This window comes from Ambystoma mexicanum, chromosome 1p (assembly GCF_040938575.1).
Source record: "Ambystoma mexicanum isolate Mex_15411 chromosome 1p, UKY_AmexF1_1, whole genome shotgun sequence".
Lineage (NCBI taxonomy): Eukaryota > Metazoa > Chordata > Amphibia > Caudata > Ambystomatidae > Ambystoma > Ambystoma mexicanum.
The window spans coordinates 70,868,651-70,893,451 of NC_090921.1; the positions used below are offsets into that span (position 1 = coordinate 70,868,651).

Here is a 24,801-nt window from a genome sequence, read left to right on the forward strand (position 1 = left end):
ATAATAATTTGGCACTTTTATAGTGCTACGAACCCTCAGGTATCTGAGTGCTGCTTATTATTACCCACGGTGTGTGGTGCTCATTTATCGACCTCGGAAGGATGAAAGGCTGAGTTTGGCCCCGCCAGGATTCGAACCTGCGTTAGCAGGCTCTGAACGGATGTCAAAGCGAGCGCTCTACTCGCTGTGCCAATTGACCATTGCAAAAATGTATATAAGATGTGAATTGATGTTGTTTGTTGAAACTGCTCCCTGGATAATTGTACAATAAAACTTGCTTTATATACAAAGTGCGCACTCGTTCCTCGGGTGGTGGACCAGGTTTGGAATGAGGTCATTAGGGGTGTGCCCCCACAAATTTGATGAGCCAGCCAGGAGCCCTGGCTTTCCGAGATATTGGGGGCTTCTGTCTGCACCACTCAGCTGTGGCACCTCACTGCGGGGAAAAGAGGTCTGCGGATGCCCTATTGGTTACAGGTCCATCTGCTCCCCAGAGACATGGTGCCGTGGGCAAGCTGTGCAGGACGACTTGACAGATCACCACATCGGAGCGCCTCGGGTTCACATGAGTGCACGTTTGGGGGTAAAGCAAGAGGGGAAATAGGGGTAAAAAGGGTTGCTTGTTAGATTGAAGGGGTTTTTGTAAGGGTACACTTGGAGCGTGGGCGTGAAATTAGTTGAGGTTTCAGGGATTGGTAAAGTGGATGTTTTGATGGAGTGATTGACCTGTTCTGTGTTGTAAGACTTATATATTTTTTTACCTAGTGTGTTATTTTAGAGGTGTGAGGTGGTATATTACCCCGCACGCCCAGTGTGAGGCTTACCCTGATACCCTTTAGTTTGCTTGTCTGGTTGGCTGGAGCCCTCATCTGAAGGTGGGGTGGTATCTTAGGGTAAGTCCAACTGTAGATACCTTTCTGAAGTAAGCCCTTGGCATTCTCTTGTATTAGCTTAGCTGTACCCATGCCTCAACTTTCTTGAATAGTCAAAGTAGTGAACGGAATCTTCCTGTAGTCAGGGAAAGACAGTTTTATAGTATAAAAGGCCTTAGTAATGACAGAAGAGAGAAGCGAGAGCAGCAGTGCTGTACTGGAAAGCATTGTGCCCCTCCGATGCTCGAGGGGTGTGGATATCTCAGCAATATTGGCCAGCAGAGTATTTTTTGATAAGATGCTGTCTTTTGTGTACAAATGAGAAGTAGAATTGAAGTAAAATAGTGAAGCGAGGTAATTGTAGTATAAACAAGTGCAGTGAGTGATTGTGGTCAACGACTAAGAAACTGGGTGAGGGTAAAAAGGGAATTCTGTGGGTGAAAATGTTTTGTGCCATAGGTTTGGCAAAACATTTCTTTCTGTGAAATGATTTTTTGAGAAATTGTGGTGGAGTAGGGAAACTCCATTGAATCCTTTGTGTCATGTGTGGCTCGGCTATAAGGCAAACATTCTAAAATACCACAGGGAGTGGTTGCGGGAAAGTAAGGGGAAAATGCTTAGTTCCTGGACTGTCAAGAGGACCTATGCTACAGGGATACTGGAGAACCTGCAAACCTTTTTAACTACAAAGTTAGAGAATCAGTTACACATCTTGGAATTATGAAGGATGCATGAAAAAGTTAGGAAAGGCCATAGTGTTGAAATCATAGAGGGAGGGCCAAAAAAGGAAGATGCAGGAATTCCTTCTGCACCGTCCCCATATGGGTGCTATCCTTCATCGCCCACTGAGGGTTACACAGACCCTTAGTTCATACCACCAGTTTCCCCAGCGGCTATGCCAGTAGTTGCAAGACTGACACAGATAACGCCTCCAACAGTTACAATTTCTAAGAACTGGGATTCTGAGGAAAGTGGAAGGGTAACTCCTTCAATGCTTAGGGCTGCAGAGAGGTTGAAAACAGAGAGCGGGAAGGAGATAACTCCGCAGACTGCTAGGTTAGCAGATAGATTAAGGGAGAAGGAGCAAGAAAGAGTGAGGCCAGTATTCAGAAGAGCAGAGGAAGAATTGAAAATGAGAGAGAAAGAAGAGGTTAGGCTTTTTCCTGCTAGGATAGGGGATAGGCTGCGTGGAGTGGTAGAGGTGCAAGAACAGGAAAAAGTGAAGGAAGTGATAAGGCTGGCAGAGGAAGAGGTAGTGTTTCTATGGCGGCAAAGAGATGAAGAGATGAAGAGTGGGAGGAAGTTAGGGACAGGGAAGGGATGTAGAAGAAGGAAGGTGAAGATTGGACAACTCAGATATCAGAACGGTTGAGGTGCAAATGGAGAACAGGGATGCAGCCATAGGTACAGTTGCTGACAGGGAGGATGGGAGACAGCACCCTATGGTAGTGCTGATTATGCTTCCATGCCTGTAGAAGGGTTAGGGGATATGGTAGTCGGAGAAGAAGATGAAGAGGGATGGGAATCAGATGTCAAGCGGGGATAGCAGTGTGTAGTCACTGTACCTCCTGCTCAATTAGCAGTGATAGAAAGCACACCATATCTTTCGCCTATACTGATAGATGTGGCTCGATTTGGGGACATATCCGGTTTAGAGGTTAACTGTTCCAAATCTACATTATTTCCACTTACGGACTTGACACAGCCCCCCCTCTTCAACTGGTCTCCTAACAGTTTCACCTACTTGGAGGTGGTCTCCCGGCACACGTCACGGTTGCGAGACGACAACTGCCATACTTACCTAACTAACCTTGAGGCTAAAACCTCCAGCTGGACTAAACTTCCCCTCTCACTAGCAGGCAAGATTGGAATACTCAAAATGATTGTATTACCCGATTTTATCAGATACTGGGTGGTTGCCCAATCACAGCTTGCTGCACACTGGTTCAATACCATTGATCCCCCCACATGTTCGCCTCCCTGGTCCTCCAACCAATCTCCCCTGATTCAAACTCTTTGAATCCTGTAGCCAGTACATCCCTGGCTCTGTCCAAATTCTGGTCCATGGTCAACACTCCCTACCCGTTCCATGGGGTTTGCCACTGTGGAACTTCCTACCCGATGTCCCACACATTCCACTTTCAGTGGTCACTCGCTGGGCCGCTGCTGGCTTCCTGACACTGCGAGATTCCTTTGAGCAGGGAAACTTTATAGAACGGTCTGACCTTCCCCCTTCACTTAGACGCTGACCCTTGGTGTGGCTACAGTACTCTTCACTCCGCAGACATCTCAAGTCCAGATATTCAGACTTCCCTGCCTTGCCCCCCCATGAACCTATAGTGGAGGAGCTCTGCTCCTATCTTTCTTTCAGAGGCAAGGTGTCAAGGCTCTACTCCTCACTACAGACTAGAGTGGCCCCCCACTTCACTGAGCTGCGACACAGGTGGGAGGAGGACCTTGGCTCCGAGATCACTGATGAGAGGTGGTCTCGGATGTGCGCTCGTACCCACGAGGTCTCCTACAACACTAAATTCAAACTTATCCAATTCAAGATCTTGCATAGATACCATCATACACCTATGAGACTCCACCGTATGTTTAATGCCAACCCCCCCTCCTGTCCCAGGTGTGGCGCGGATCAAGCCACCTACATACACATGTTGAGGCTCTGTCCCCGGCTGTCCCAATTTTGGCTGGATATTTGCTCTACACTGTCTGACATTCTGGAATACCCGATCACCCCTACCCCACAGCACTGCTTATTCCATGACTTCCCACAGTTACCTCGTGGCTCTAAGAAACTGGCAGGTCTCTGCATGCTACTGGCAGTTCGCTGTATACTACTTTGTTGGCTCCGCCCGAGAGCGCCTCCCTATACACAATGGCTCAGATCGGTCACATGGGCTCACGATACTGAGCAGCCCTGGAATGCGATGCAGTACCCACACTCCAGGCCGAGGGATGTCTGGCCTAGATTCCGAGACTATGGGCCTCATTACACGGTAGGCGGTAAGGGTTTACCGGTACCGGTATTTTACCGGTACCGGTAAATCCTTACCGCCTTACTACGAGGTCCCTTTGCGGGTTGGGGAATTTAACGCCTGCTTTTTGCAGGCGTTAAAAACCAACCCGCAAAGGGACCAGTGGAGCTAATTACGGTACCGCAATTTGCAGGGCCGTAATTAGCGCCTTCCCCATTCCCATAGAGCCCTATGGGGCAAAAATGGGAATGGGGAAGGGCAATGGTGGAAGGGGCAATTACCGCCCCGCCAACCTTGGAATGGGGCAGTAATTCCCCTTTCCTCCAAGGCGGTACCGGTAAATTACCGGCATGAACCATGGCGCTAATAGCGCCATGGTTTACCGCCTACCGTGTAATGAGGCCCTATATCTCTGCCATGGCCTCACCATCAACTTCGCCCTCTACTTCCCCAGGTGGTTCCCCTTAGATGGTGACCCGTTAAGGTGTATGTATGAATACCGTGTATATTGCCGTTTACCAGTATGCTGCATTTTACTCAATATGTATTGTCTATCATTCACATTGCTTGTTCTCAACGCCGGTGCCATGCGGCTCCCTCTGTTTTGTTTGTTGTGCTGTCAAGTCAATAAAAACGAATGTAAAAAAAAAAGAAAGCACACCATAGAGCCATAGGATGCATCACAGTACTCGCATGGCTGTAGCAAGTAGTAGGGGAGAGATAGGGGCAGCCCCAAGAAAAACAGGTGTAAGTCAGTTTCTGCTGCTCCAGAATGGTCTGGGAAGGGCGTATTGTGTCCTTTGGTCACACATGGACAGGAGTAACTTGACAAAGACACTGCCTTTGCTCACTGCAGGGTCAGGGAAGTGGATTTATGCATTTGAGAAACAAACTGCCAGTGTCATGTTGGCTATAGGGGACATGAAGAGCTTATTCACAGCCCTAATGGGGGAGTGGTCTGACGAGCTTTGGAAGAGATTGGGGTATCTGGGAGTTCAGTTGGATACAAATACCCATGATGGAGCAGCTTTTAATAATCTTAGGGCACAGGTACGAGGGTCTTGTGAATTATGTATCCCGATACACCTGATATTAATTCAATTTGAGCTAAAACAATGAAATTGGATGATGATCCTGCCGAACACATCCAGTTAATTCAGGATATGTGGAGGGCAGACACAGGAGAAGCATGGGACAAGAATGTGTCAATTTCTTACCACATGCTAAAAAAAAGGCTCCCTAAAGAAGCCAGCATGATTTAGATAAGGTGGTAGGGATGCAGGCCAAGAGTTGGCCAAAGATGCAAGCACATATTGTGCATTTTTGCAAAAGAAGCCAAGAAAAAGAGAGGAAGAGTGTAGCGCAGGCACAAAAAGCAGAGGCTGAGCTTGTTCAAAAGAAGTTGGTGACGATTTGTCTAGAAGAGGCACTAATCACAAAATGTATGGAGGGACATCAGGGGCAATTGGGACAACAGGGACACAGTAAATTGGGTATGACACAGGGGTCGATGGACGGGTATATCCCTGGTCCAATGCCGATGAGAGGAGCAGGGGAGGATTTCCACAGGGAAGTGGGTCATTTGGCGGGCTGGGAGGAATGGGTCCACGATATAATGGGCCAATGGGAAATAATTTAATGGGATTCAGTGTTTGTCATGTGGACAGTTGGGGCATGTGTCATGAGATTGTCACAGTATTTCAACCTGCCATATACCCTTGGTTCTGTGCATTCGCAGTGGGCACGGGCTGAACATAACCCAGTGACTGGGGCTGCACAGACCTTTGGAATCTCACCGACCATGCCAGCACAAGCATTGGTGCAGACATGGGACAAGAATCCTTTATCCCAAGGAACGGTTACTCAAAATACAGGAGCAAGTGTGTTTGGAGAGAATCCTTTTCCTCTCCCCTGATGCTAATATGTACCAGGAATAGAACGCCCACAGGGATTGCTGATGTGGAAGGGGAACCCCGAATAGGTGTGCATGTAGGGGACCAAACGTTCTCATTTATATTCAATATACGGGCTTACAAAATCTTGCATTAAGGAAGGTGAGGCCCCCCTGTCGGGGAAAACAATAGACACACAGGGATTCGCTGGGGCTATGCTATCTGTTTCTTATACTGAAGATCTTCATATTAAGGTAGGTACTCAAAATGTATCATCCCTTTTGTTGTACTGTACGGGACACCTTAGAAAACATTTTGGGAAGGGACATCCTAAATAAGCTACATATGACTATTGCTTTCACAGAAGATGGTATAGTATGCTCAACCCCAGGGTTGTATCCAGTAAGGGAAGCAGCGCGTTATCAAGCCTATTTTAGCAACAGCGCAATTAGAGGGGTTCAGATGCATTCAGCATTGTTTCTTTATAGGGTGATGCTTTTGTTGAGTGGAGTTCCAGGGATCAGAAATCAGACTTTGTGGGTACCATTTGAAATTTTATTTCAGCCGGATGTGCCACAGAAAGTAATGCCAGCTGCCATTGTTACGGTTCTCTTGGAGGCTGTAGTGATCAAGAAGAACAGGGTGGTTCTCTCTGGCATAGATGAAGAAGGCGAACAGTGGCGCACAGTTCTGCGCATCAAACTGACCTTGTTGCTGAGGGACATGTCTGACAAGCAATTGTTCGAAGACACTGAAGATACTGGAGAGATGGTCTTTGAAATTGGGGTGCCTTGTCAGATGGCGATAGAGCAAAGGGAAGGACGAAAGACCATGCTCATTGTTACGAATACATCACCATTTTGGAAGGAGGATTTGAAAAAAGTGCTGGACCATTTGTGAACCAGTTATCCTCATGATTTGGGGCTGCAAAAGAGTGTTTAAGCATTGAAGATAACATCGAAACCCAGTGCAATATTACCACGGGTTAAGCAGTACCCCATGTCTAGAGAGGCGGTAGAAGGGATTTACAAGATCATTATGGCATTGTTAAAGGAGAGTATAATACAACCTTCTGCATCCCCATGCAATATAAGAGTTGTAATATACTCTTATTAATAAGGCCATCTACCCTGTGAAGAAGGCGATGGGTTCCAGTTGGAGGATGGTGCAGAATTTACACCCCCTCAATAATATTGTTGAGGCGGAATTTCCAGTGGTACAGAATCCTGTCACCATTCTCTGTAACATCTCTACTGGGTCGACCCACTTCACAGTGATTGGCTGTTCCCTTACACCCTGATTCTCAGTACCCCACAGCGTTTACGTATCATGGTCAGAGATTCAAGCACACAAGGTTTCCTCAGGTGTACTGCGAATCTCAGAGTGTCTTTAACAGGTGGTTCAAATGGATTTGGGGAATTTCCACATGTCCAGTAACGTAATTCAGTAGATGGATGATCCGTAGCATTTTGAAGGAGCAGTGTTGAGGAGATACAATAACGCTCCTCACCCCGCTGCGCAGCAAGGGTACAAAGTAGACAAGGAAAAAGTTCCATACTGCCAGACAGAGGTAGTATATTTGTGGCAAGTAATATCGTCTGAAGGAAGGAAAGTAATGCCGGAGAGAGCTATCGCAGTTCAGAATACGCCTCAGCCAGTCATGGTGAAACAGATGCAGCAGTTGTTGGGGTTCTGTAACTATTGTAGATCATGGATCTTTGATTACTCTTGTTATGTGAGGCCATTACTGCAAGAACTCAAGAGGTACAAAAGTTGAAAGGTTTGATAGAGTGGTCTGAGGAAATGTGGACTTGCTTTCGGGACCTCAAGGCTGCAATTAGCAATGCTCTGGTCCTGACGACCCTGAACTACAATAATCCAGCTGTCATGGGTCTTGTGGATGGGGTGCCCTGGGTCAGACTGAGTAATGCCTTCTCATTACTCTGCGCAAGCGATGTAACTAGTGGCACTCATAGAGGCGCTAGAAATGAGTAAGGGTAAGACAGTCCCTGTTTATTCTGACTGCGTACGTCACCTCCATCATCCACTCTGGGCAGACCCCCCAGGGAACATTTTGCAGCACGCCAAAAAAAATGTTGCTGCACACAACTGCATTTTTTGTGACATTTTACAGCAATTTTTATTCTTGGAAAATACATAATTGAACATCTTTTTTTAGCCTAAAACAAAGAACCAGTATAAAGTATAGTACATTGAAACAGGAATATTTGAGCCGATGATGGGCCTTTTAACAAACCTACACAAGGTATTTTAGTTTTCATCAGCCTCATCTTCTGAAACTGGGCAGCTTTTTTGCAAGTCCTTGGATTAACCAGAAGCAAACTCAACATCCCGTTGCTGCTGGTTGTAGTGCAAAAACACAAATGCTTGGATTGTTTTCTCGGAAAGGGTTCGTCGCCTAGAGGACAACATTATTTTGTAAATGCTGTTACTCCTCTCTGCAGAACTTATTACACAATCTTTGCATGCCCTAGCCACTTTTGATAGTACAGATCAATGGTCAGCCATCCCATTCCAGAAAATGTATGTGTGAATCATTCCAGAGACAGATGCGTGAACTTCTTCATGACCTACAACAGAAGAAACTCCTGATCAGGAACCTCACTTAGTCAGGGATTGCAGAATAATAATTGTTGTCTTGTGCTAGAATGCTAAGGCATGCTGGATTAAATATGCATACCTGCTTTAAGAAGTTTATCTCAGGCTGACTATGATCCATGTATTTGCCTAGTTTATCGAGAACATTTTCAAAAGCCTGAGTAAACTGATTGTTGAACTGTTTTGTCTGATTTATACTCAATGCAGTTCCTTCTCCTGCATCAAGAAAAGGCTGTGCTGACTCCAATGTCAGCACAGAATTGTTGATAAAGTTAATGTGTAGGTCTTCAAGATAATCGTACACCTTCATGGCTGCAGGTGTCTGACTCTGAAAGATGTCTGTTAGAAACAGGATGCTCTGGCACTGGTCAGTCACCATCTCCTGCTGAAATATGATGCAATTCTTGGTATTGCCACTCAGAATCCTCTGACGTTTTTCTAAGGAATCGGGGGCAGAGGGGGTTACTTGCTGGGATGCATCTCAAATACCACAAAACCAGAATATGTGTGGAAATGTTTGCAGTGATACCGAACTGCAGCAAACCAAGAATTCCAATGCATACTGCATAGGTCGGTGCCATTTGGGGTCTGAATGTCACAAGGCCTAGTAAGATCATTTGCATTTTCCTGCCTTCTGTCTTCCCTCCCTTGTCTTATTGCGCCTAGAAACACTTGTGTGCAGGCGGGTTATAAATCACTTATCATATCATATCATATCATTCCATGAGTCTCATTGAGGTGTTGTAAGAATCTACACTTTCTGCTATCAGCCATATAGAAAATCCTAGAGAAATACATCAGGAAAGCAGCCGTACAAATGGCTTTTGGAAAGACTCCCCAACAAGGTTGTGGATAAGTGCCAAGCATGTGATGTGGATTGAGTTTGGTTATCGATTTTGTTTAGAACTCTTTTCTATGCCTTAAGCATGTATGGGGCATTGTCTGTGTTGAAGCACAGAACATTTTGGAATGCAATGACAGAGTCAGTGAGATCCCTCACAACTGCCTGTGCAAAAGTGGCATGGTTGCACTGCACTAGGAACACTGTGTCAGCAACCTATGTGTGTATTCTTTGACTGCCATCCATCATCCGAACTGCCCCAAATAATATATTGAGGACACAGCGTCCTTCAACATCCGCTGCCTCATGGAATATGACACATAGCTCTTGATTTTTCAGTTTCTGCGTGAGGCCATTTTTGGCATGCATCTTTCAGCCAACTACCTCTCCTGAAGCTGGGGATGGCGCCACCATTGCAGACATTGGCATGAAGGAACCTGCGCAACACATGGTGGTCACTTTTGCTTAGCAGTATATTTAGGGATGTACACACATTCACCCAGTCATTGATTAGATCTTGATTGGCTGTCCTAGCAGCAGTACATTTGCCAAAGCTTGAGGTAAAACTTTGCTGGGGATGTTTTGAGGATGAATGAGGCTCAGGATCATCTATACAATGCTTTGTGTGCCTGTTTAAGAGCGCCCGTGCATATCAACAGCGTATTTTTGGACGTGGTCCATAGTTACATTACACACAGAGCAAAACCTGACTCCACAATCTGCATACATTATCTTGCTGTATAGTTTTTCCCAGTCAGCTGCACTTATCTCGGTGGTCAAAGGGGAGCGATTCTTCTCAGGCTTCAATGATTGCAAGAATGTTTCCTTTGTGTACACGTGACTGGGCTAGAGGTCTCCTGCTGCGGTGTGGTGCTCTCCTTCCCGCTTGACCGGTCTGGAAAGGGTCTGCTGCAGTGTCAGCTGCAGTGGTGTCTTTTGTGATGTACATATCCTGCTCCTTAGCACTGGGATGGCAAAATATTTTCCTTGCGGAATACGGGAAAAAAGTAATCGTTGCTAGGCTGAACATTACATACTTTTGCAAGCAGAAAACAAATGATCAACCTCCCTTGCTGCTCTAACACAGACTGTGCAGACTGTTGAAGCAGTCAGGAATGTGCAGAAAAATGGCATTCTGATCATTGCATTGTCATTGCAAAACTGGAAAACGAATTAGTCGCCAGGCTGCACCCAACATGATGGGTGGTACCCATGGTATACGAATGGAGTGATTGATTAGTAGTTGGGAATGCCGGGGGTTATGGAAGTGCCTGTGGCCAACCATGACTACCTGATTGCTTACTGTAACTCCTCAAAATGCCCAAAACCCCAACCAGTAATGATCTGCACATGACTCTTGACATCCCACCTGCCCACTGTGGCATGGAAGACTAAGCTTGCTAAATGGTCTTTGTTCTCTGGCACTCTTCTTCAGCGAGGAAGTGTTATCTGTCTACTGTAAAAAGTACAATTGGAATATGTTGGCAGTCTTACTACACGGCAATATATCTTTAAGATATAAAATGAGTGCATGACGCATGTTGCAGGCTGCATTTCAATTCCAGACTTTCCCCCCACATGCCTATGGCCATACCCACCCACTTCCTGCTTGACTAGAACACATCCTCCTGGGATCTCTTTGAGCCAACTTTTTCAAGCCTTAGCATCAAACTGTGAACACGAAGTGCCTGCCAGTGTTTTTTCAAAGCAGTATTCTCTGTTAATGCCTTCTGACATTCGATTTATAAGCACTGTGAAGGCCAACAGTTTTCGCTTGTTTTTAACACGACTGTGAATAGATTTGAGGGAATTGCCAGGTGCTGCTACTATATGCCAAGGTACTCACACCATTTTGCACCTGCTACCATTAAAGGCCAACTAATACTACTATGGCTATGCCTGACAAGTGCCTTCCCCATGCCTACACAAAAGCCGAAACTGTTGGCATTGCCAATGCATGCTAACTAAGTAAAGAAAACAGCTCACAAACTGATTTTTCATATTTTTCTGTTTATTCAGTAAAAAACAAACTGCGCTCGTTTTTTTCAGTGTTAAAAACTGGACTTTGCTGAGGCAAAATCTGTTTTGCGTATATAACACAGCAAACATAGTACCACCTATGTATGTATGTATGTATCCTACTAACTTCCCATTGTTAGGCTACACGCTCACTGTAACCATGAGCCAAGTAATCTTCTTGTAACTAAGACACTTTTCCTGCAACAGCGCCTTGATGCCCATATCTGCTAGTGCGCTTTACAAATCCAAATAAATAAAATAAGAATCAGACTGCGTTCCCCAGTACGTAAATCTTTTTTGAAGTATCAACTGGGGCAGATCCCTACAATGAAATATACCGTATTGATGGGAGAGAGAAGAAAGACATACTGGAAGAGGACCCTGTATCTCATTTCTGGTCCTTTGTTATGCAAATTTGGTAGCCGGAGTGGGAAGAAGGAACGAGAGACAGAGAAATAAGATATTGAGGGGAATGAGATATGGAGAAGAAACAGGGTTGCGAGAGGTGGGGTGAATGAAAAGCAAGTTAGGAAGAATGAGAGGCTGTGTCGTAGAAATAGGAAGGATAAACGGTAATGAAGAGGAAGAAATGGAGAGTTTAGAGAGAAGAATGCAAGGGATAGTTGTGGAAATCAAGGAATTTCTGTAATATTGGGGAAACAGAAAATGTGTGCATTCCTGGGTTTGGGAAAGTTTGCAGTGTTTGCTTTTTCTTACTGAGGCATTGGTGGAACTAGAAATACTTGCAGACGTGGTGAGGCAGGGCACATTAGGGCACATTTTGCTTTTCTCAGGAAAACTATACAGCATGTGTTTGATGCATTTTGGCAAACGAGAAGTTTAAGTTTACTGCGTTCATTGGTCATCACTGACAAAGGCCCTGCAATTACTAACGTAAAGACACCCTTTGACTATGGTGTCTTTGCGTTAGTGATTGCTGGGCCTATGTCAGCGATTCACATTTGTGTCCTGTTCTGTGTGGCCATGGCTCTGTAGAACAGCCGGGTCGAGCCACCACAGCCTAACATTTTGAGGCGTGGGGGAGGGCACTTGAGCCCGGTCACCTGAACCGGTGCAGTGGCACAGCTTCCATCAGACATGCGAAAAGCAAATAAATAGAGGGGCTTCAATTCAAAGGTGTCAACCCTGACACCTATGAATTGAAGCTGCTCTGTTTATTTGCTTTTCGCCAGTCCTATGACCCCAGGAGAGAAGTGTTCACAGGAGCCTCAGGAAAGGAAGCCACAAGGCCTTGCAGTCCCCAAGACACAGGTGCATTGGAAGGGAGCTGCAGAAAGATGCTCAGGGCTGTAGCTAGGAGCGTCGGAACAAGCAAAAAGCACAGGAAGGTGTAATGAAAACACCTGTTACTGGCTGGGGTGGGTGCTCTTGTGGGCAGATGGGGGGACAGGCCTCAGTACTTACCTGATGGCTATGTCTATAGGCCGTCACCAACTGTTCATGTCAGCTCGGCAGACACGCATGTAATGGACCTGAAAGGTGCCTGGGGCCCAGCCAATGGATGTGCATTTCTCAGTGTGATCTTCCTTCAGCCCCAGACCCGTCCAATGCTGAGCATGCAGGGCAGGGGAGGCGTTTAACCCTCCAGCCGTGGCAATCAGCAGTCCTGTGTTAATGTGTCTTTTGCATGCATTTAATGATTTATATCAGCCATAGCTGCAAAAGGCTAATTTTGCAGGTTTCTTGCAAAAATCGCAAAATCGGCATTACCTGGATGGTCTCTCTGGGTTATCAAGATGGCAGAGAAGAGGGTTTAGGAGGTCTGACGGTTCCCCTGTCCAGCATGCTGCGCTGCTATCCTGGCTGATTGAAGCATTATCCTTGCCAGCAGAGATGGGTCTAGTGAAGTGTGCTGCCCATACCAACCGTACTAATTCAATAGCTCTCTGGAATGATGTTGCAGAAAAGGTGGCAAAGGAAGCAACGTATTTTACTTTCACAGATTCCCAGAAAATGGAACCGGTTTCCCATCAAGTAAAGTTACCAGCCGCGTACAATACAGTCCTGGTGCTCCAGATAATAGAAATGCAAGGGAAAGCCCCTGGAGAAGAACAGGAGCTCTGGAAAGATTTGCTTTGGAGACAGGCAGTGACGGGGAAGGTAGTAAACCCTGTAGAGTTGTTCTTTTGGCGCTAGTGTAACTACATTACCCGTTGCATACTTCTCAATGATAAACCGCAGCAGAGCTCCAGAGGATTTACAAGAACAGGTAAGTAGATTCATAGGGAATTGTGTAGTGTGCAAGGGGTTCAATCCCAGAAATACCATAAGGTTGGTGAAGGGGGTCTTGCCCAGACCCTCTGGTCCATTCAAGGAGCTCCATGTTGATTTTGTGGGCGTGAAGTGCAGTAGATTCAGATATCTAATTGTGGTACCTTGTCCATTATCCCAGTAGCTTGAAGTTGAACCCTGCGTACACCCTGATGCTAAATCGGCAGCAAGATTTCTGGTGAGAGAGGTATTTTTAAGATGGGGAATTTGCAAAGTCCTAAAATCTGAAAACGGAACCCATTTCTTTAATTAATGCCTTTTTCGCAAAAATCACTTTGCTGCTAGAAATAAAGCATAGGTTGTGCACAGTGTTGTGAAGGCATCATGAAGAAGACACAGACAACTGAATGAAGTTTTGGCTTGAAACTTGTATTAAAACAAAAGTAGGGTTGCAAAAAGTTCTACTTTGCCCTATGCTAAGGTGTGATTTCCCTGCCTGAATAACACTAATGATAGTCTGTGTCAGGAAGTCCAAAGCAAATATCTCTCTGTGTCCAAAACCTATACTTGCACCCACATCGAACTGTATGCAATGTGTAGGGATGACAGCCTCAAAATAAGAAGTGATGACATACAAGTTCAGAGCTTCTTGCAGCTCTTGGTTGGAAAAGGGGTTTTCCCTTCCCTAAGGTTCAAGATAATTCACTTTAACAAAAAGAAGGGTTGCCTTCCCCAAGCTTTCAAGTCTCTTAACTTTGAATCAGCACAATTCGTATAAATACTTCCAGATCCTCTGGCAGGGTTGCCTTTCATCAATTTATAAAGTTCAGTTCCTTGATTTCAAAACACATAAATTCTCCTTCATTCAATCACAAGCTTGATGATGACTTAAGTGGCTTTTCCTTAGATGGATGTACTTTGTCTAGGTGCAATTGGCGGACCGTACGGTCTGTCCCATTACAGGTCAAGCAACTTACACACCTTTTTGGCTTCCTCTTCATAAACGCTTTGCCATTATTTCAGCTTCAAGTCAAACAGATCTTTGTATTCTCAGGGTGCATGCCGACACACAGTTCCTTTTTATCAGGGAATTGAACAAAAACTGCCTTCAATCAGACTTATATTCAAAAATGCTCTTGTCATTCAAATTAATCACTTTGAAGAAATCAACAGTTTTCTCTGGCCCTCTCCTGGCCTTGTAACAGCTGTGTTAACTCACACTTTCATTTAATTCACCCTGGGATTTTGCCCAGCTCCAGGTTAGCCTTCCTTTTCACAGTTCGGTATTCACAATTCACCCTGGGATTTTACTTGGCTCCAGATTAGCCTTTCACAGTTCGGTATTCATCAAACCTTTCACTCGGTTTCTTTAACAGTTTCGTTTCATCGTTATTCTCAAAAGTATTCAGTAACTTATCTGCTTTCAAACTCGACCAGCATTCACATAGCCCAAGCGTTCTCTCACTTACTCGCAAGTGACCCGACCTGCAGCAAGCGCGCAGTTTACACCTTAGCGTCCCATAATCACTCAGGTTTCTTTGACTCACAGGGTACGCTGTCTCCAGGTGCTCCTCCCCGCGTTGGCAGCCTTGCTGTGGCTCTCGCTTCTACTGGCTCGGCATGCCTCATCTCCAGGGTCTCCACCATTTTGACTGTAAGGAGAGGGAGTCTATCTGGCTCTGTGAGGTATGGAGACCAGCTCTGCTACCAGAGACCTCTAGAATGCTCCTCCCATACTCAACTTCTACTGCAATTACTCTGCAGCTCCTAGGCACATCTAGCATGCGTCTCCCTGGCTTCACCTCCAGCTTCTCCATCAGACATTCCGCTGTCAGTCTCCTTGTCAATCTCCCTGTCATTCTTCCTGTCAGTCTCCATGGCCTCACCTGAGTGGACCATTAATACTGCTCCCTTGGTTTCACGTGCAGACAATGTTCATTCATTACACAATGCATGTGCTACTCGACATTCATCTTCTTCGTTCAAGTACCAGAGTGGTGTGTATGTGTGTAAGAATTAATAAAGAGAGTATGTATAGTTCTAGTTCATCTCTTCCTCGTCTTATTACTTGACCGGTGATAACTGAAAGCTGATTTTCTGTACGAATAGGGACTAGGGAAGGGACTGCTAATAACCTACAAAGGCCTGGGGCAAATAGACCCATTAGAAAAGGGAAATGGGGGAAACAGCATCTCACACAAAGGTGCCTCATCCCCCCTCCCCAAGTCTCCTCCTCCCAGGTGATCCTACCTCACATGTCCACACCAAGGGTCAGGATCTGATAGTGACAGCCCTGGACCCCTGGGAGGAGGATATATTGGGGAAAGAAGTGAAGACACCCTCAGATTCCTCACAGTGTTCCACCCGCAGGCTAACAGAATCATGGAGAGGCTCAATGGGGTCCTTATGGCCCAGTTAGCCAAACTGTGCAGAATGAAATACATTGTGATTTGTGTGCCTTCCAATGGCACTATTTTATTTATGAAACTAGCTTCACCACCACTTGAGCCCTCTCAAAATCGTGACTCAGTGTAGAATACATACACCTCTCTCACCTACACCTATGGCATAAGAAGCACACAAGACCGCAGTGGTCCTAGTAGAGGGGTTTAGGGAGTACCTTAGGGCGTTGACGAAAAGTGTTAAGATTATATCTTCACAGGTTGTGTCTTCTCACCAACAGACACCATGACAAAATGCCGAGACTACCGACGATCAGCACAAGACTTAGCTTCTCCCCAGGCACAGCATCTACATCTTCACATTTGTGCGTCATTGGAACGATCAGCGTTTCCATGGGCCATACCAAGTAATCTATGCGACTCGCGACTTAGACTGCCGTGGAGGTGGGTGGCAACAAAAATCGGATTCACATTGATGATACTCGCAGGGATACAGGCAGCCCTCCACTGGAGCAGGCATAAAAGCTAAGTACACCGTAAGGATTCACCGTTCATTTCAGTGCAAAGGGAGGTGCAAATAAAGATCTGGAATTTAAATAATTTTGTCTAGAAGAAATAGATGTTTAGATTTTTACATTCTGTGAAAATGTATATTTTTATGGTTTATATGGTCTTTATGTCATCATGTTTGAACATAACAATCAGTGTATATGTAGAAAATGTAAAATTGTCAAATTTTATGAAGTCCAAGGAGACAATGTTATGAGTAAAAAGAAATGTTGATAGTAATCAAATGAGGATAATACATTTGATTCCACAATACATGCACATGGTTTTGCAGCAGATAATATATGGAATAGCCATCTGAGGAAGGTTGAGAGAGAGAGGTCCATAGGATATTGCTCCATCTGCTCTCTCATCCTTCATGCTTCTGGCATTCCTAGGGTATTCATCCCGAGTGAGGTAAAAGTAGCATATGTGCTATGTATAGTGCACCTAGCCCTGTGCAGGGTTTGTGGCAGTTTAAATGGCCGCCAAGTAAGGTATCAATCATGGCACCTGTAATGGGTGCCATGATGACTGTAACCCTGTCCAAGGCTAGGGTCAGCACCACTTCATCCCACACTGGTACTGAAACTGAAGTTGTCTTGTGTCCTCCACCAAATTGGCATGATTGTGTGGAGCAGCGGGTACATTGCGGAAATGGTGGGGAGAAGAGTTGGGGTTGTTCGGCGGAGGACTATGCCCATAGTGGCATAGGTATGGGGAATGATTGTAGGGTAGTTTACCAAGAAAATGATTATTATTTTTTAGTTAACGTATCAACTAAAGTCGTAATGCTGGGGTGGTCAGGAAGGGTCCCCATGATTACAAGGGGTTCATGTTACGTGTGCCGTACTGATGATGGGGGTGGCAGAAAACTGGGCGCGATGTGCAATTTAATATGTATTGAAGTGCAGTTAATTATGGATGGGATATGTTACTTCAGTGTTACTGTTTGTCTAGAAATGGATACATATTAACTTGCACGCATGTAGAAAGATAACATTTCAAACCCAGCAAATGTAAAAACATACATGCACATTAATACTTATACATGGGGCATTCATGATTCTCAATATAGTGGGCTTTTACCAACTGAATCAACAACATGGTAATCGGGAGCTGTTTGCAAAGTGAACTTAGAAACCAGTTCTGTGCAGATTTTTAAGCCAGGCGATAGGTGAATAAGTAACTTCACAACCTTCGTGGTCAGCAAAGCTGCAGAAACTAACCATGAGCTTTATGGTCTGATAGGTAATGTAGATAGTAAATGTAATCTCCTGATGCTTGAGAGCGTGACAGAAGGGGTTCCATTATTTGTTTTTGTCAGCAGTAAAGCGCAGGGTAAATCAATGCTCAATTGTGCGATAAATTGGCAGTTTTGCAGATTGGAAAGTTTAAACGGAACGGTGACCTGGAAGATTCAAAGAAAAATGATTTACCTAGCCTGCCTTATATCGCTTACATTATTTGCGCAAACGATATGCAAATTAAAAGTTACGACTAAAGAGCTTAGGCATGTTGTTGCTAGAAATGCATTATGTTTCAATACCAATGTTTAACCATGTGCTGATGTTATGGCCTACCAAGAATAAATCCAAATGAAGAGGTGTGTTCTACATATGATCTGAACATAACCAATAATATAAAACTGGCCAAAGAAAATGTAGGAATAGGGAAAAGATGGGGTTTCTTTGAAGAGGTGTTTTTCCAATCGTATGTGGAGGGTGGATTGTAATAGAGTATCTGGGAGCGTTTAAACTGTTGCAAGAATGTATATAAGATGTGAACTGATGTGGTCTATTGAGACTTGTGTTAGTTTGATGCTACAACACCAGCTAACTTCTCCCGGATAATTGTGCGATAGAACTTGCTTTATGTACAACTTGTGCACTCATTCATCAGGTCGTGGACCTGAATTAGGCTGACGTAATTTTGAGTCTGACCCCACAAAGTCAATGCTGGTCTATGTCACCTCTGACAAATGGCCTGATGTGCCAGAGATTTAACCCCAGTTTTCAGCTCTGGAACATCAGGGGCACCTATCAATGCAAGCAGTTCTTGTCCATCGCGCATCAATGCTTCACTAATTTCCCAAACACTTCTCTCTGACGTTTCGGAGAACTGCCTTCACTAGAAAGTACTGGATCCCACAAGGATTCACCTTTTCCTTTTCTTTCATCATGATTATTTTCCCAACATTGCTAAATAAAGATGCATATGAAGATAACAATGCCACCTCTTTCCCCATCCCCCCTGTGCTCTTCCCCCATGGCTCACTGTGCCTCGTCTCCTCATCATTTTTGTCTCCTTTAATCCTTCCACCCCACTGTAGTCTAAACTTCAGTCCGAGTATTTCTGATCCCACACATTGATGGGGGAAATGCCCTCTTTACTGGGATTTGTCCCACTCAAATGCAGTCTGAGTGTACACCCTAATATTTTCCAAGTAGGGAACCAACTTGGAATATATTAGGGTTTAAACACAAATATATTGGCATTGTACAGAATGATAGGGGTGTAGAAGAGGCATCAAATTCAGTTTCACCTCAACCCCTTCCGCCCAATGACATCACAGGAAGCCACATCATGTGACGTTTGACTCTGATGATGAGCCATGATACTTGAGGCTGCAGCAATGGTTGACAGCAGCTCCCAACACTCACGAAAACTAGCAAATGCGGAAAGCCTACTTAAAATGGTACTCAACATACTTAAATCAAATAGAGGGAAAGACAGCAAAATACCAAATAAATCCTGTGTGGTATTAAACAGCCTACATCAGCTGCAACCAGTCCCCTCAGGCTGCCCAGTGATTCTGATATAGTTTTGTTTTTTAGTAAATTCCTCTTGGATATGATTACCTCGGCCTCTTTCCATTTCACCAGTGTTTGGAAGGGCTTGTAGCAGGAATCCCGGTACTGAAACCAATCATTTTCGCAGCAACCTTCAAAACATAAGCAGTCCTCCCGTGGAAGAGCTGGAGTAAGCAAACAACATATGGCCTTAAATAGTCAGAAAGGTGTCCACTATTGCATATGCTTGAGTTCATGTGAATATGTTTTATTGGGTGACAGGCGGCCTGACCTAACAATGAATTGAATGTTAATGGATGACATAACTGTTGCATAATTTCCACATGCAGTGCACATTTCCACATGCAATGCAAATAATATTAGTTTTCTATAAAAGACAGTGCTACTACTCTTCTCTTATATTTTAATTAGACTCATCACAGTGGCAGGAAAATATGGCACCATATCAGAATTGAAACAATGGCTATAATCAGTCCTGGAGACTCTGTCGTTCTATGCAAAGACCACTGTACTAACTCTACCCGGGCGGCCTCTCTGACCACCAATCCTTTGCTCCCTGACCCTAATTGCTTTCCTGATGCTTTTCAGTCCACCACATGTTTCAGCTGCGTTTGCACTCTGTTACTGCAGCTGCTCCTAAAGATGTTTCCCCCAGAACTCCCTAGTTATAAATCTACCTGCAGTGAACTCTGTGTCTGCCCTCGCCTTATCTTCTGCCTCTCTATAACTGCCTTAAGACTTCTCTACCGTCTTTGACCTCTACTCCCCCATCGCTTTCAAAAATCAGAAGTGCACCCTCCATTTTGCACCCTCCATTGTGTGCTCTCTGGCATTTTCGAATTCAGGTGTGCCTTACATCTGTGCACCCTCCATTTTGCACCTTCCATTGTGTGCTCTCTGGCATTTTCGAATTTAGGTGTGCCTTACATCTGTGCACCCTCCATCTTGTACTGCATTTGTGTGCTGTTCGGCATTTTCGAATTTTGGTGTGCCTTACATCTGTGCACCCTGCGTTTTGTACTGCATTTGTGTGCTCTCTGGCTATTTCGAATGTTGGTGTGCCTTACATCTGTGTATCTGCCATTTTTTACTGCATTTGTGTGCTTTCAGCTATTTCAAATTTAGGTGTGCCTAACATCTGTGCACCCTTCCTGCCTCCCCTGGCTGCTAGACCGTCCGACCATGATGTGGATACCCCAGGAGTGGGTACAACAAACCCACATGCATACAAGCCTCATCGCTGTGAAACCACCACATTAGGTGGACACCCACCTACCTTATTCTGCTGCTAGGCCGCCTGATGAGTTTATATTTGTGCTGTGCAGTATCTCCTTATACCCTCTATCCTCACCTCTCCATCTCCCCTATCTATTCTAACTGCTACGCTATCACCTCAGTCTGGAAGACAAAAGTTTAAAAAAGACCTCATGGACACTGACAATGTTCTACCGATCGCAGACACCTATGTCAGCGCATATTCCAGACAGATTGTCACTGATATCCTCTATTCTGTCCCCTTTCTATGGAATCCTCATCTGATCTCCACTCTCTCGTCCTCACCCATTAATGGTGGCACTAGATGGTAAGTACTCTTGGCGGGCTTCTCATCATTGATTTGTATTGTTAATGCCTATCGCAATGGCACTATCATGGCTCAGGGTCCTCAACTCTACCTCCTCCTCTTTGACTGGCACCTGCCATCCCTTATCAACTTCCTTTCTTCGCCTGCTACTCCTCCTTGCTCTCTCTCTGCCCCTCCTCCGACTGGTGTACTACGCCCCTGTACTCCTCCTCGGAAAACCTTTAAAGGCGGCAACCTGCTTCATCTAGTCATGCTTAATGCTCGCTCTGCTATCAAAAACTCTGCAGACATCTGCCACCTTCTCGAAGACCTTAACTTTAACATCCTCACTCATACAGAGACCTGGTTCAATGACAGCTAAGTCACTGCTTTTGACTCCTTTCTCCCCAAAGACTACGAGATCCTCTCTAAACCTTGCCTTAACCATGCTGCCGGTGGGGTGGCTTTGATCTTCCCTGAGTGGGTAATTTCTTCCCTCATACCCACCCAGCCCTACTCCTCTTTCAAGAGCCTGGTGTGCAAGCTTGGCATCTCTCCTACTTCCTCCCTAACCATTGCCACTATCAACAGACCGCCTGGCTCTATCGCCCTGTTCCTCTCAGAATGGGTCGATTTCTCCTCCTCTCTCCTAACATCTACCTCAAAACTCCTCCTCCTGGGTGACTTCAACGTCCACTTTGACTCCTCAATCATGGCTTCCACTCTCTTTTGTGTCCTCTGCACCTCTCTCTCCCTCTCCATTCTCCCCTCTGGTTCTACCCACTCGGCTGGACACACTCTCGATGCCTTCGTCCATACTGATCTTTTGCTCTCCGTCCCACTCCCCACCCCGCTCTCCTGATCAGCCCACTCCCTCCTTTCCTCTCACCTGGGTCCTCTCGGCTCTCTGACCGCACCTTCCCCAGCTCTGCCAACTTGCACGTTATGAATGCTCATAAAAGGCCTAGTAGGACCGCCATTGTCTTTGTTCATCATTGTTATTCTATTTGTCTTTTGTTCCCTTGTTCCCTCTCCTGTGCCCCGTGGAAGCTGAAACACAATTTCTTGATGTATAAGCCCCTTACCAATCCACAATAAATAAATACTACTTGAAAAATGTTGCTATTCTGTAGCACAATTTAATATCCCAATCTTACCCACATTTTAAAGTTTCCTTCAGTAAGGCAGCCATTTTTTCCAACACAGAAAATTCTTCAGTAAGATTTCCAATTTACCCACAGATCCCCATCATAGCCACCTTGCCAAGCCTTCTTCAGTGAGACACATGGACATCTTTTTTTCATTAAGGGACCCACAGAACCCATATGGACAACCCTTCTTCCATAAAACACCCATATAGCTCACGTGAACAACTCTTCTTTAGTAAAACACTGAGTATTCCGAACTAAGCAACCCTCCTTTACTAAGCCATGCATCTTACCAACCCTCATTCACTAAGCCACAAATCTTACCAACATGGACAGCTCTTCTTCACTAAGCTGGTCATAGGAACATATCAACACTCATGTTATGCACACTGACAACTTTGCTTCAGTTAGATGCCCATGGCAGACATTGGCAGCACTTCTCCAGCAAGCCACCAATACTACCTACATGGACAACTCTTCCTGAGTAAGAGAACTATCCCACTCACATGGATCACTCTTACTAAGTAAAATACCTACCCCACTCAGATTGGGCACTCTTAATGAGTTAGAGATCTATCCCACACACATGGACAACTCCTCCTGAATAAGAGACCTATCCCACTCAGATGGACCACGCTTACTGAGTAACAGACCTATCCCACTCAGATGGACCACTCTTACTGAGAAGGAGACCTATTCCACTCACATGGACCACTCTTACTGAGCATGATACCTATCCCACCCAGGTGGACCACTCTTACTAAGTAAGAGACCTATCCCACACACATGGACAACTCTTCCTTAGTAAGAGACCTATCCCACTCAGATGAACCACACGTACTGAGTAAGAGACCTATCCCACACACATGGACAACTCTTCCTTAGTAAGAGACCTATCCCACTCAGATGAACCACACGTACTGAGTAAGAGACCTATCCCACACACATGGACAACTCTTCCTTAGTAAGAGACCTATCCCACTCAGATGAACCACACGTACTGAGTAAGAGACCTATCCCACACACATGGACAAATCTTACTGAGTAACAGACCTATCCTATTCAGATGGACCACTCTTACTGAGTAAGAGACCTATCCCACAAACATGCACAACTCTTCCTTAGTAAGAGACCTATCCCACTCAGATGAATCACACGTACTGAGTAAGAGATCTAGACCACACAAATGGACAAATCTTACTGAGTAAGGGACCTATCCCACTCACATGGACCACTCTTACTGAGTAAGAGACCTATCCCACACACATGCACAACTCTTCCTTAGTAAGAGACCTATCCCACTCAGATGAATCACACGTACTGAGTAAGAGATCTAGACCACACAAATGGACAAATCCTACTGAGTAAGGGACCTATCCCACTCACATGGACCACTCTTACTGAGTAACAGACCTATCCCACTCAGATGGACCACTCGTACTGAGAAGGAGACCTATCCCACTCACATGGACCACTCTTACTGAGTAAGAGACCTATCCCACACACATGGACAACTATTCATTGTTTTATAGACCTGTCTCACTCACATGGACCGCTCATACTGAATAAGAAACCTATCCCATAAACATGGACAACTCTTACTGAGTAACAGACCTATCCCACTCAGATGGACCACTCTTGCTGATTACGAGACCTATCCTACACACATGGACAACTCTTCCTGAGCAAGATACCTATCCCACTCAGATGGACCACTCTGACTGAGTAAGAGCCCTATCCCACACACATGGACAACTGTTCCTGAGTAAGAGACCTATCCCACTCACATGGATCACTCCTACTGAGTAAGAGACCTATCCCACTCAGATGCACCACTCTTACTGAGTAAGATACCTATCCCTCACAGAACTCTTACTGAGCAACAGACCTATCCCGTTCAGATGGACTCTCCTTCAGTGAGACACCTGTTTTACCCAAATAGACAATCCATCTGCCAAAATAGTCTCACAGGACCCCAAGTACTGTAATGAATGTTCTTCTTCTGCAAGATCTCCATCTTACTCACATGTAGTATTCATTAGTTATCTCACCTGAGGGGATGGTAATTAAGCTTAAACTTAAGATGAAAATTCCAGTCATGGCAAATTGCGTAGCCAGTCGCCAAAATGAAATATACCTGCAAAGGAGATATTGTGTTACTTTACACCAGTGTCAAAAATGGGAAATAAACATTGAAACTGACAGTTTACATTTAACCCAAATTAATATCAAAACATTTTAAACTGAAATATATGAAAGAAAATGACAAGAATAAAAACATTTTTACATAGATAGGGATTAAAAAAGAACAGGCAGAAATCTACCCGGTAATCTATGTATTTGTAGTTGGTTAAAGATCAGGGATGTCGCTGTGGCTCAGAATTTACCTAGAGTGATGCATTTACAGATGGCAGAGGCATTTCCTGGAAGGCTGCCTGTATAATAGAACAAAGATGAGAACAAGTGTTGAGCGAGTTTATGGGGGCGTGTGCAAAGTGGGATATAGATCAGGAACAAAACAAAACAAACGAAATATATAAGAAATAAGTGACTTACAAAAGTATGATTAACTGGGGGCACATGCTGCAAACTACAGAGGAGTACTGAACAAATAGACACAATGACATTATTATGTGGCACTAGAGGGAGTGGTGAGCCCAGGTAGGGAGGATGGGGGGGGTTGCGGGATGCCCCTGTTTGGTAAATCGTAAACATTAACCAGACTTTTGAAAAGATCCATGGCTGGGCTGGTTTTGAATGTGATGGGCAGCAGGTTCCAATGGAGCGAGGCGAGTAGGGAGAAGGAGCGGAAGCAAGAGAAGGCACTGGGTGGTGTGAGACAGTGATGTTGAGTGCACAGGAGCATGCAGAGGGA

General features: G+C 45.0%; 1 protein-coding gene across 1 annotated transcript in view; it reads right to left on the reverse strand.

Moving 5' to 3' along the window:
• Window positions 1–24,801, reverse strand: part of LOC138449413 (struthiocalcin-1-like) — a 182,947-nt gene that overhangs the window by 127,777 nt on the left and 30,369 nt on the right. Inside the window, exons 2-3 of the mRNA XM_069604803.1 lie at window positions 23,978–24,063; window positions 19,266–19,381 (exon numbers count right to left, since the gene is read on the reverse strand). Coding sequence (XP_069460904.1) covers window positions 19,266–19,381; window positions 23,978–24,026 — 165 coding nt within the window. The 5' untranslated portion in view covers window positions 24,027–24,063. The remainder of the gene's footprint in view (window positions 1–19,265; window positions 19,382–23,977; window positions 24,064–24,801) is intronic.